At 46.0% G+C, this 12797-nt stretch overlaps 3 protein-coding genes across 3 annotated transcripts; 1 reads left to right on the forward strand and 2 right to left on the reverse strand.

Moving 5' to 3' along the window:
- Window positions 1-1985: 1985 nt before the first annotated feature.
- Window positions 1986-5480, reverse strand: N7455_002671 (uncharacterized protein; the record flags this gene model as incomplete). The annotated part of the gene is made up of 3 exons (XM_040953181.2): window positions 5366-5480; window positions 5274-5309; window positions 1986-5227 (listed from the first exon to the last, which is right to left on the reverse strand). The coding sequence occupies exons 1-3, from the start codon at window positions 5451-5453 to the stop codon at window positions 1986-1988; spliced, it is 3366 nt and encodes a 1121-aa protein (XP_040816217.2). The 5' UTR covers window positions 5454-5480.
- Window positions 5481-6719: 1239 nt separating this feature from the next.
- On the forward strand, window positions 6720-7667 carry N7455_002672 (uncharacterized protein; the record flags this gene model as incomplete). Its single annotated transcript, XM_040953232.2, has 1 exon — window positions 6720-7667. One exon carries the CDS (start codon window positions 6720-6722, stop codon window positions 7665-7667), a length of 948 nt encoding a protein of 315 aa, XP_040816134.2.
- A 1044-nt stretch (window positions 7668-8711) lies between these two features.
- On the reverse strand, window positions 8712-9053 carry N7455_002673 (uncharacterized protein; the record flags this gene model as incomplete). The annotated part of the gene is made up of 1 exon (XM_040953301.1): window positions 8712-9053. One exon carries the CDS (start codon window positions 9051-9053, stop codon window positions 8712-8714), a length of 342 nt encoding a protein of 113 aa, XP_040816200.1.
- Window positions 9054-12797: the final 3744 nt, after the last annotated feature.

Consider the following 12797-nt stretch of genomic DNA (forward strand, 5'->3'; position numbering starts at 1 on the left):
CGGTACTATACCAGTCTCCTCGAGTCGGGGTAGGAGAGGCCTTTCCCTGTCTTCCGCTTCGAATGTCGATCTTCACGTTGGCCTACTGTAAGCACACGAATCAATCTGCGACGCCAACAACTTTGCGTTAAATGAGGCTGACTGGCTGTCACTGCAGACCGTATCCATGTCTCCAAAGTCTCGTTTCTCTTTAGTGCATCGAGCCATGCCGCGAATTAAGTTATGCGAAGCGAAGTGGAAAGGCCTTTCCGAGACATGGTCCACCTCCGTTCTCGGGTACTTAAATTGTTACAGGAGACCATAATGAGTCCTTCCGAGGTTTAGACAGAGCTGGAAGTCTGGTAGGCCGCAATCCGCGATATGGCGGGCATCAACTGATTTTTTATTGTCGATAGTTGTGACTTTATGAGGGGTCTTTTATTAGATTCACCGCCGGTCTTTGACCTTCTGCCTAAGTGGGCGTCTGAAAACCCAAAACGGGTGCGCTTATGTCAAGTCATACAACCCATCCTTTTCGATTGGAGAACTTTTCTTTAGGTCTCCGGATATTCCTCCCGAGCTGCAGCTAATCATTCGGTCCTTCCAATAAGGAATTCCGTGCTTTGAGAGCATAGATGACTTGGAATCGCAGACCTTTCTTTACCTTGGAAATCGATTATTTGATGCTCCTAATGCACCGACTGTATTCCCTACCATACGATTTCCCACCAATGCCCTTGAATAATACGATCCGGCTCTCATTAGTGATCATGTATGCTGTGGTTCGAATTTAGAAACTTGAAGCACGCTAGGTACTTCGATACAGCATCGAAAAAAGCGACCCACTTTCTTGGACTCTATTTTTGGGCAGTTTTGCCTCTGTAGGGCTGCCATCCCATGGCTGGTGTTTATTAAGCGTTCCAAAGGCTGGGGTTCAACTTCCAAGGAAGAGTTAGAATGACGCAGAGTGGGTTCTAGAGGACTTTCTTTTTCATATATTCGCTGCAATGAGAATGCTAAGTCCCTTTGGATTCAAAAATAGATTGTTATAACGGCTGTTTGTGAAAATATGTCTATATCTTTGGATTTCAAGGTGTACACCCCCCACATGTACAGTATTTCCGGAAATCGGTGTCACCCCCCGCACTCTTTCATTGTTCCCCAGACCCTAAATGCCAAGATACACTAGACCTTAGTGAGCAAGAAATAAAAATAGCAACTTTCCGGTATTTTACAAATACTATCACTTACAGAGTTAAGTACATACCATATGCTTATGTGTGTATGGCAGATACGAGTATTTCTGGAAGAACCTTCCAGAGTCAAACAATTCAAACAACTCCAGCAACGCTGGATCTTGCGGACCTGACAACTTGTCATGTTCTCCGTCCACGCAGCGTGTCCAAGTGGCAATCCTAGCGCTTACCCGCAATCTTAGAACCTTAACAACCCCATAACCTGACTGCACGGGCCGATCTTCCAAATTCGGACTGACAGAAGACCAATGATTGCTGATCACCATACTCAGCCTGTCAAACACATACTCCTCTTACCCTATGCGTGATGGCAGCCTCTTTGTTTCCAGCTCACGTATGATGGCACCATGAATAGGCTCCTCATTAGTATCTACTACTTGGAGGGAATATCTTACACTGCTTTCGATAATGATCACATCTACCAACCTCGTCTGCCCAATCTACGAGACCCGACTGCCTCGTATGCCTTTGCACCTGGCCGTGAATGGCCGCCATCTGTAGATTATGCTTTACACATTTCTAAATCACTTAGCTGCAATATATATTGAAATACGTAAACGCAAGGGGAATGGCTACATTATTGAACAGCTACTGGCATTTCCTGAACGTTAGGCTGTACAGAAGAATCTTAGCTACAAACGAGAAACAGAATAGTTTATAGCCGGAAACCCACCATACAGATGTGTTTTTTCTGCAGCCTGTGTAGTAAAAAAGGGACATGCTGAGCGTACGGACTAAGTTAAAACAGCTCTAAAAGTACCAAGACCCTAAGAAAGTAGCTAGCAGCCCGAACAAAATCGCAGAGAATATTACTCCCGGTTTGAACGAAGTGTTTGGAACCAGAGTGTTCTTTTCCCGTGATAGTAAAGATGAGGCATCTTTCGATAGCTTCATCTCAGATTGATTGTTGTTTTTCCCGAGAGGCTCATAAGAATGTTGACTGAGGAAGTAAATCAATTGCTGTGACACTGGTCCAGTGAGTTGAGACTCGTTATCAGGTAGGCCAGGCACCTCAAAGACTCCGTGCTTCTGATCTGGATTTACTCTGTGATGAAAAGGGTGCTTGAGTACACAGGAAGAACAGATATCCATATTCGCGCAGATTCTGCATACAGAACGAGGCCCAGTGATAGGCATACTGCAGAAATTGCAGGTAGCCTTGCACATATGAGTGGCAAGGGAGCTATTATGAGAAAGGCGGACTTGAAAGAGATGGCGTGCGTTGTTCGTGTCATCAAGAAATAAGAAATACCGAGCTAATTGTTGCAAAATTAACCATGCATAGATCAGGCTGAGTCCAGGAAGAAAATCGGAGAGGTGGAAGAGTGATTGTTGTACAATTGATTCTTGAATCTCGCGAGGTGTCAATGAGAGCTGAGGACAACGTTCACGTATTTCCCGCGTCAAAGTTCCTTGCCCGATGGCCCAGTCCATAGCATGTCTACCATAGCCGTCTGGAAGAGAAGGGTCGGCACCAAGATGAAGAAGTTTTATTGCAAAGTGGATGTGGCCAAAGCAGATAGCCAGGTGGAGAGGGGTTTGCAGGAGCTTGTTGCGCTTGTTGATAGCCGAAGCAAGTTGCGGAAATCGAAAGAGAAGGTGAGCCCTATCTTTTGAAGCTGCAATATGAAGAGGGGTCTGATCGAGCGCATCTGTAAGGCCAATATCTGCGCCAGCATGAAAAAGAATTTCAATAACATCAGCATGGCCCGAGTAAATAGCGGCTAAGAGAATCGATCCATGTTGACCACCTTGGGTGTTGACATCGGCCTGGGCGTCGAGCAGGATCTTGACTGTCTCAGCACTTCCATTAGATGCAGCAGCCTGTAGGGCATTGCCGTATTCACCACCCTGGGTGTTGACATCGGCCTGGGCGTCGAGCAGGATCTTGACTGTCTCAGCACTTCCTCTCCATGCAGCAGCCTGTAGGGCATTGCCGTATTGACCACCCTGGGTGTTGACATCGGCCTGGGCGTCGAGCAGGATCTTGACTGTCTCAGCACTTCCGCTCCATGCAGCAGCCTGTAAGGCATTGCCGTATTCACCACCCTGGGCGTTGACATTCGCTCCAGCGCCGAGTAATATCATTACAATCGCACTGTGACCTTCCAATGAAGCCTTTTGTAGCGCGCCCCCACCTCCTGTCTCAATCTCCACGCCCTCATCCAGAAGCCATCCCACAAACCCCAAATGTCCACATCTGGCTGCCTCCATTAAAGGAGTCGCTCCATCGATGTTTTTCGCTTCTCGGTTTGCTCCTCTTTCCTGCAATATTTTGCCGGCCGTCGTGTGCCCTGCTCGTGCAGCAAAGTGTAACGCTGTATTTCCAACTTCGTTTTTCCTCTCTATATCCTTCTCATCCGACAACGCAGATACTACCACGTCAACCAGATTGGCAGCGGCAGCCATATGTAAAACTGTTGTGCCTGTGGGTGGACATGCTGTGTGATAAGTATCAAGGCGTCGGTAGATTTCAACCCAATAACCGATCATTCGTTGTAGGATGTCCTTTTCATTCTGCAGCAAGGCACCTCGAGAGCCGGCGGCCTTTTCTGCATGAATAAAGAGATTGATGGTCGCATAGTTCACAAATGGGTGTTCACAGACAAGCTTCTCTTTTGATCCCCGAAATTTACTCATCTGTTTGTTTGAACAGATCGTGGCAAGATATACTAGACACGATCGGTAGAGAGTTGCCTGAGACTGAGAGAGAATATTGTTTATATCCCCAGACCCCACGCTCGCGCTGATGCCATGGTATAAAAGGGCCAGTCCTTTTGCCCGCAAGAAATCATTGACCGACTGGTGAACCACCTGTACGGTTTCCTCATCATTCCCACTTGAGACTACTTCTGCCAGTCCACCAGCAAGAGCCTTGACTCTTCGCTTCATGCGTTCATTGCTTTCCACAAAGCCGTAGAGCTTCTCCCATTCGATTCGAGACGACGTTATTTGGGCATTCTGAGCCGCCAATGCGTATCGTATTTCAACTATAGTCAAGGGTCGTTCGGCCAGGCACACCCATTGAAAGAATAGGAATGATTGGTCTCGATTCCTAGCCGTGATCACGTTGCTCAGAATATACACGTAGACGTTTTCTAGGTCGGCTGGGATATCGCCCAACCAATCACGGATATCGCTAATTGACTCCCCTTCGATAACTTTTTGCTTGATAAGGGGAATTATAAGATAGGCCCATTGGAACACACCCTTGGCATGCTGGGTCAATTCCTCTACCAGCACCTCTCTCATCTCTAGATCAGGAATATCTTCCAACTCTGTCTCAAGAAGCGTATCCTTGATATATGTAGCAATGTCATCTTGATTGTGGTCTTCGACATATATCGCTTTTGCCCGGGCACTTTCCAAGATAGGATAGTGTCGACAAGAGATGCAGACTTGAAGGGTTAGCTTCTTTTTGTCAGCACGATCAACAAGACGGTGGAAATATGCTGCAAGCTTTTGGGCAGACTCAGCCCCAGCCTCATCTAGAGCATCCACAAAGATAATCACAGGCTGCTCGTTGGCTGATGCCAGGATAGCAGTTGCCAATAACTCTTCAAGTATCGTTTGCGGCCACTCCCACTTGCGTTCTCCATACCCAAACTGTCTACATCGTTGTTTATAGATATCGCGCACCTGAGGGCGTATGGTCGCGTCACGGTCGAAAATCTGGTTCAATAACGATCTAAGCATTCCAAGCGGTGTACGTTGCATCTCCGTGCCTCGGGCGGTAAAGAAAAAATCGAGTCGAATAATACCATGAATGCCGTCCTGTGATTCTTTGAGTTTGTCATGTAGGAAGGCCATCAAGGTCGATTTTCCCGCACCCGGCTTTCCTTTAACCCATAGTAGACCGCAGGACTGATTCCTCCAGGACTGATACTCGTCCAGCTCTAATATCCATTGGCAGGTATTTGTGTGACATGGCTCAATATTATCCCTCCGGTCTAGCATCTGTGGAAATGCTAGTGACCTGAGCAGCTCTGCGTCTGTGGTAAGTCAGATTGTCTTTGACTGGTACAGTGTGGAGCGAACCGTTGTCTGTCTTCTGTACTGGATTTTCCGGTCGGTCTGGACCAAAGTGTTAGTCACCTTATTACGGCTTTTCGAGGACTCTTGACACATACCGGATGAAATGTTAATTGTCCCGATTGTCCCATGGTTATTTCCAAGTTGGAGACCCGTGTTCGCACTACCAAAAGACATCGGGCTCATGCTGAATATTCAGTGCGTAAAATGGGGCTGCTCCAAGCCGAGCGAAAGTTCCACCACCTGAAAGTCACCTTATCTTTTGCCCCGCTCTCAGGTGACCGCCGGGCGCTAAGCTAAACCTTGCTAGGTTGGGAGCTATGGTTCGTTGCACCGCTCAGTGGAAGGCCAACCAAGAAACCCAGGTAAGGATTGCAGCTTCTCACCTTAAAGGTAATAAACAATATCCCCGCCAATACGATAATCCGATAATTTACGATACACCCCCAAAAACAAATGAGGCTGACATGGCTTGTTTGAAAGTAGTTTAGTGTATCTTGGCATTTAGGGTTCGGGGAACAATGAAAGAGTATACAGGTAGGGGGTGACACCGTTTTCCGGAAATACTGTAACCTCCAAAATTTCCAACCCCTCTTGTCTGGAAATTTATTCTATCTATTTCTTTATTTAGCATGGCCAAGCTGAACGTGACGGGAATTATAGTAACCCCATTGCAGATCGTTGATACGTAGGACACCCTTGTCCGCCGGCCTAGTGGAACGTACGTACCGCAAGCCTGTCAGAGTGGAATGTACAATGTACAATTAAGGAAATTCATCTACAGAGCTATTATCCTATGCAGATACTTCATTCGCAGCCCTACTCGGCTCCGAAACCTACATGTACCCAAGTAACCATGTACCTTATCACCGATCCGACGCTAATGTAATTAAGCATGTACTTTATCGCCGACCCGAAGCTAACCCTGCATGAACACTCATTCCGTCCGCTTTAACAATTTTCTATGGATAATCATGATGCTTGCTTTTGTAAAAATAATCTACCTATGAAGGTAACGTATTCAGCCTCACAACCCAACAGCCAATGTCCGTTGTTGTTTCATTTGCCTTTCTAGGACATTGATCTTCAGTGTACTTGGGTTTTATGGGAAGCACTGCCTCAGTCGTTTCTTTTCTTTCTTATATATAGACCCAAGCTATTTGCCTGCAGGCCACCATCTTCATCCCTACCACCAATATCCTGAGATTCTCTTCTTCAACTTTGAATGTACCGGCAACCCTAGGAAAAAGCCAACCAAATCCATCATTTTAAACTCGATATCGGATCAGCAGTGCCAAAAATCCCTCTTAAATTGGGATCTGTTGATTGAAAAGCCAAAAACCTGCTATCTTTGGTCCCTGACAGCGCTTCTTCCGACCCATTGAAGTCGCTGCATTTAGTCGACTCGACGGACACTCTTCTAAGCACTTCTAAAGCACTTTTACAAATCCCATGGATCCCAACATGTACTTTGCACAGATTCTCCAAGATACACCGACGTCTTGCTTCACATCCGATAGCTATATATCCGACCCAAGGAAATCATCCATCAGTGATACCCTAAGCTGCTTCTATGATGGACCGAAAGCGCCTAGTGATCAAAATCCTCAATCTAATTTCTCGGCCAATGATATCATTCCTTCAAAAGCCATGACCTCTATGCAGCTATATCAGACCTACCCGTCTTGCGATCCCATCATGGACCAAGATTTCCAAGACATGTCATGTTACTACAACACACAACAAATGAACGACTGGTTTCTGGGGAGTGAATCCGCTGGCAGTCTCTACGAATCCATGACCTGCGACCCCACCGGGCCCACGTTCGGCCTTGTACCGACAATAATAGGCCAAGAAATACAGCTTGCTTTTGACGGGAACACCACCGCCGACCCACAACAATGCTTATCTCCACCTCCTATGCACTTCGCATACGACAGCTCCCTCGCTCCACCCACCCCAGCAGCATCATCCTCATTCGACACATCCACGAGCAGTATCTCATCACCCACAGCCCTCTCTAACGTCGAAGTCTCTTCGCCCCCCGTCTCCACCTTCAACCAAGCCCACCTCGCGCAATATGGTATTCTCGACGGTGACGGGCTCTGGCGTTGCGCTCACCCGGGGTGCACGTCGGAGGCTCGTTTTCGGAGAGGCTGTGACCTTCGGAAACATTTCAACAGACACCGAAAGCATTGGCCGTGTCGGCATAATGGTTGTTCGAAATCCAAACAGGGCAGCTTTTCGAGCAAAAAGGACCGGAATCGGCATGAGGGTATGCACAATCCTAGCATCGTTTGCGAGTATGGGGGATGTGAACGGGTATTTAGTCGTGTTGATAATATGAAAGATCATGTGCGGCGGGTTCATCGGCGCATTGGGAAGAACCGATGGGGTTAGGTATAATTGCATGTACTCACGTATGTATAACTATTTTTGACGTGATTCTTTTCAATGTTTTCCGTGTTGCTTTGATCTATTGTTTCAGAGACATGGTTTCATCGGTAGAGAGGCAATTTCTACTACTCACTATCCCTTTTGTGTCCGTTGGTCCTGTCTCACGGCTATGTCACGATATCACTTCTGTAGTATACTTTACTCTGCCTACAACGTACATTCGTGCCAAGCCTCATTTTAAAGAAGATGACCGACGAGCAGAGGCGGCTTTGCTTCTTGGATTACTTTTGAAGCATATCTTAAATCATGCTCATATCGATAGATTCCACAAAGATGGCAGGAATTGCACAGGCAGTCAATCTAGTTCCATGAATAAATCGCAAACAGTCCATCGCAGTGGACTCTTTCCAGTCAACGGCTAGTCCTGACACAATACCCTTGGAATATAACGAACCCCAAGTAATGAAACTGTTTCCGGTATCCATATTGGTTTACCGTATTTCTTAGCTGTTGTGAAATGTTTCTTTGTTTCTTTCAACTTAATACATAGCCTCAATACCCTTCCAAGCCCCCAGTCTCTCCCTCCTCTGTATTGAACAGATTGAATGTATAGGTCTCGTTGCCCGATACCTATAATGATGCTCCGGCAATCCTGAAGGCATTCAAAAAGTGCGGCCCAAATGGAATACTCTTCCCCAAATCTACGACGTACTATAACAATTATGATAATAACGCATCTTGAAAAGCCACTTTGACTACGGAGCTGATTATAAAGTTTTGGTTCAAAGATGTTCCACACATTAAAGAAAGTGATATTGTGTCTTATATATAGCCAAGGAAAATCCTTCCCTTATACCCGCCCATGAAGTAACCATACAGATGACCAGGTGTAAGTTCATCCTATCCCTGATATAACGATACCCTCAAGCGTCGTGACAGAGGATACAGATTGACTGGCAAGCCTTGTTCTATCATAGCAGTATGAGTCTCGTTTCTTACTCTCGTAGGAACACTTGAGGATGTAACAACTTACACGCAGGTCAGATCCTAAGACGAAACGGAGCCGTAGGCATGAATGTTACGATCAAATTTCAGACACGCGTCCTTCTTGAAGGAACTGTCTCCCCCATCCGCCCACCAGGCATACCTTGCGCTCACAGCGCTACCGCATCCGTTGTCCGTGAAAAAGGTGGCTTTCTGGTGACGACCTCCGTACGTTTCGACTCGAATGGACTTGGTCGCAAAGACGTTGGTATCTCTGCATGTGTTGTCCCACACATTGACTCTCTTGGACTCGCCAGAGCAATCGTCGTTCCGATAGGCGGTGATCACGTATGAAAGAGCCCCAGGGCTAAGGCAGAAGAGTGCGAGGGTCTTTCCAAGATGCATGGTTGCTTGAGAAAGTGGAATTGATAGTAGAGTGAAGATTTCTCGGTATTGAATGCGAATCAAGCTGATGTCTGGGTTCTATAGACGTGTTGTGAGACCCTTTTTATATTCAAAGACTATACCTCGCCAAGACTCTAGAAACTTGAGATGGTGAAGGTTTACTATTTTCAGACCCCAAAAATCACATCACAGCCATCCTTGGCTTTGAACTCCTAGTCGTTCAATCCATGTAAAGTTGGGGATGTCTGCTTGCCTTTTTACGATCTGTAGATGTGATAGGCGAAAGGCGAGTTAGGCGTCCGCTACGGCTGAGTGTTTTTCCTAAAGAAGAATCATGTTGCGCCAGGTTGTTTGGTCTATGCAAAGCTGAGAATGCCAGGCTGCATTGTGCCGATCTTATGTCAATCTTATGTCGATCTGCAGGTGCGATAGGCTGAAGTTGGGCTGGGCATCCCATTATACTTCCCTGCAACCCGCCGGGAGCCATCACGACCCTCGAATCGACCCTCACATTGGGCACCATCGTTGACAGCACGCTGCACCTCGACAATGGCACCGTCGCGAGTGAGGTACTTGTGTGGGAATGTTTCAAATCCGACAGGGTTCAATATCTTTCTATCAGCTTAGGAAAATCTTGGAGATGAAGGCATAGACAAGACAAATTATATGGGCGAATTTCATCGCATCCATGCAGGGTTCAAAACCACACTCGCCTTGTCTGCAATAAAGTACCATATATTGACAGAGCGAGAATAATACATAAAATAGGGATCCACCTATCATAACATTCCGATGTAGTGTAGGGGTTATCACTGTGCTCTTTCACAGCACTAACGGGGGTTCGAATCCCCCCATCGGAGAATTCTTTTTTATAATTTTTTTATTTTTGATAACATATCTTTGATATCTATTTACTTGTTTGCATCCATAATAGATGTTATAGCTACTATTCTGCGGGAAGAACAAGGTCTTTTTTTTTATACTCTGAATCTAGCAAACAGGCGCTCAGTGCTAGCAAACAATGGGATCATCTTAACGATAGTACCTGCCTTGTACAGTGGATGATCGCTTACTTTGTTAATAAGACGCTTTGAGACCCCACGCACAGCAGCACGCATGATATTTAAATTTTAACGGTGAAAATAACGGAATGGATTGAACGTGGAAGAAGATAGGTGTGTGTTGGGAAGGAGGGGTGGCGAAGTAAATGGCTATAATATCTTCGATTACGGATGTCTTGTTTTTTCGCTTCGGCACTATAAGTTCTACAGGGAAACTATAGGCTGTCGCCCAAGGATTGACAGAGGTACGCGCTCTCTGGTTAGGACGTCAGTCATTGGACCCCAGTGGTACCTTTTTTCCGCCTAGGGAGACCCGTAGGTATATTGCTTACGGGCTTTCCTCGGGAATAGCCCATACTCATGACCGATGGTGAACTAATATACCCGGTATGTGTCAAAAAAAAAAGAAGAAGAAGCAGGCATCTGGAAGTGGCATCAAATCAGTGGGAAGGGAGCGTAATTAAGGATTATGCCCTCCACATGGATTTTTGTCGAACTGGTATATGCTGGATATATATATGCCTTGATCCTCGTTGCTGCTGTTTGGTTCATGTCGTATTCAACCGCTCATATTTCATGGTTAAAACATCAACTATTTAGTTATTTGGATTGAAATGACACTTATCTTGCTACTTACAACCCTGTGACTATTTTTTTAGATTGTGTTGTTCTAACAAAATATATAATTATCTACTGGAAGTTCAACTACGACAGCAAGAACAGACTCATTAGCAGAAGATTGAGATAAGTATCTCTCGATCGCTGAAAAACATATAGCATTCCGATGTAGTGTAGGGGTTATCACTGTGCTCTTTCAAGTTCCTCTTTGGGACGTTGAACAGCACTAACGGGGGTTCGAATCCCCCCATCGGAGTTTCTTTTTTTTCTCTTTCCCTCAAATTATGATGAGGTAGCGACATAGTCAGTCTCGTATAGAATAATGAGTCCTACTTTCTACACACAGAGTTCCATCTAGCCCTAAATAAACACTTTGATGCATGCTTCCCCTTCCATCCCCTATTTAAACTTCAACAGCCTCTCTACTCAGAAGCTCCATGTAGCTAGAAACTAGACATGACTAGGACTCATTAAATTGCTTCGAAAGTATCCCCAATATTGCAGCGCTTTTTCCAACCGACCGCACCGGGCATTCCTCCGCATCGATATAGGCACTAACGCTCTCTATCTAAGTAGTTTTGAAGATATTCAGCCTAAAGCAACCCGAGAATCGGATCTATTCAACCCAGCCCTGAAGACACCTATCACAACAGGAAACGATCGACATACTAGTCACCCTTGAAGACCCATGCAATTTTATGCGCATTAGCGTATCCGAGACCCCGTTCATTCCCATGTTCAATGATTGGGAAATTGCCAGTCACATAACCATATCCGGGGAAATTTGTCCACCAATAGAAGGAGCACTTTGTTCGGGCTCCATTGGAGCACAGGTTAACGCTTGGGTTGTATACTGACGGCAAATTACCGTGTCGAATCTGGCCACCTGCGCTCCATGGAGTCTGCAGGACAGGCAACAACTTGGACAGATGTAACCTTGATATATTACCACTCGGAGTTTCCCGTATATGATCCTGAATCAACGAGCAAGCAAGTTGAGATAGCATGATATCCGCCAAAGACACAGGATTTTAGGGCTGTCGCCAGGTACCACATGCAACCGCCAGGATGCAGGGGAGCACCCTCATTTCCCCGTTGTGTAAAATTATATCCCTCCCATTCGCCAATATTTTGTACAAGAGGTCACATTGGAGCTATATTGTTTACGCGCCGCCTTTTGGACATTCGATTCGCGACATAGGCCGCGGCACATCCGGCATCGGAATCTTGAAACACTGGCTCTGCCGTACTGCCAGGGTCTAGTGTTTCTCTTTGGAGTATTCTCGATACTACTGGTGAACCCCGCAATACGATCCACAGTAATAGCCAAGACCTAGTATGTTTCCTTCGTCTTATCTTTACTTCCGATACTCCGGGTTGGGCAATCCGTCCAATATCATGTGCCACGTCTCCACAAACCAGACCATCGCGCCGTTGATCTATTGTGCTTAGCTTCTGTCTTATTCTAGAGTGAGATGCCTAAGGAAATATGAGAGGTCATGATCTATGCAGAGGCCTATTTTATGCTCGATGGTAACCTTTGCGATAGCGACTAGTATGTATAGATAGAGCCTCGATTTCAAATCAATATGCTCCCAACGAGATCGAGGATTGTTCTAAACGCTATATCAAGACAGGTGGTAACAAATATGTAATCATTAATGCTATACAGTTAATATTGCAAGGGAAATATTTTGCCCTCTCACAATATCATGGTTTCGGACTGAAACGCTTTATGCCCGAAGGGTCCGCAGAACAATCTTCCGTGTTTGGGCTTAACGCCTTACAGAGTATCCCACATTGTCTGACACCAAGAAAAGCCTTTCTGCGGTTTGATGTCAGTGGAGGACCTCGGGAGCGCCATGGCGCCCATTCCATTAGCGGCGCTCTTGGCAGGCTTCAACCCCCTTCAACCCCACAAAGTGTCTCATGACCTGTTAATCTGTTGATTATAGGGAGTAGTTTAATCCTATAACCAGATTTTTACCTAGACAGTACTGGCCCTGACGTATAAATGAAAGATCGACAGGGAACATGCCCCAAAGCGTCCTCATTTGCAGTCATT

Source organism: Penicillium solitum (assembly GCF_028829755.1).
Source record: "Penicillium solitum strain IBT 25940 chromosome Unknown utg000001l_segment0_segment0, whole genome shotgun sequence".
NCBI lineage: Eukaryota > Fungi > Ascomycota > Eurotiomycetes > Eurotiales > Aspergillaceae > Penicillium > Penicillium solitum.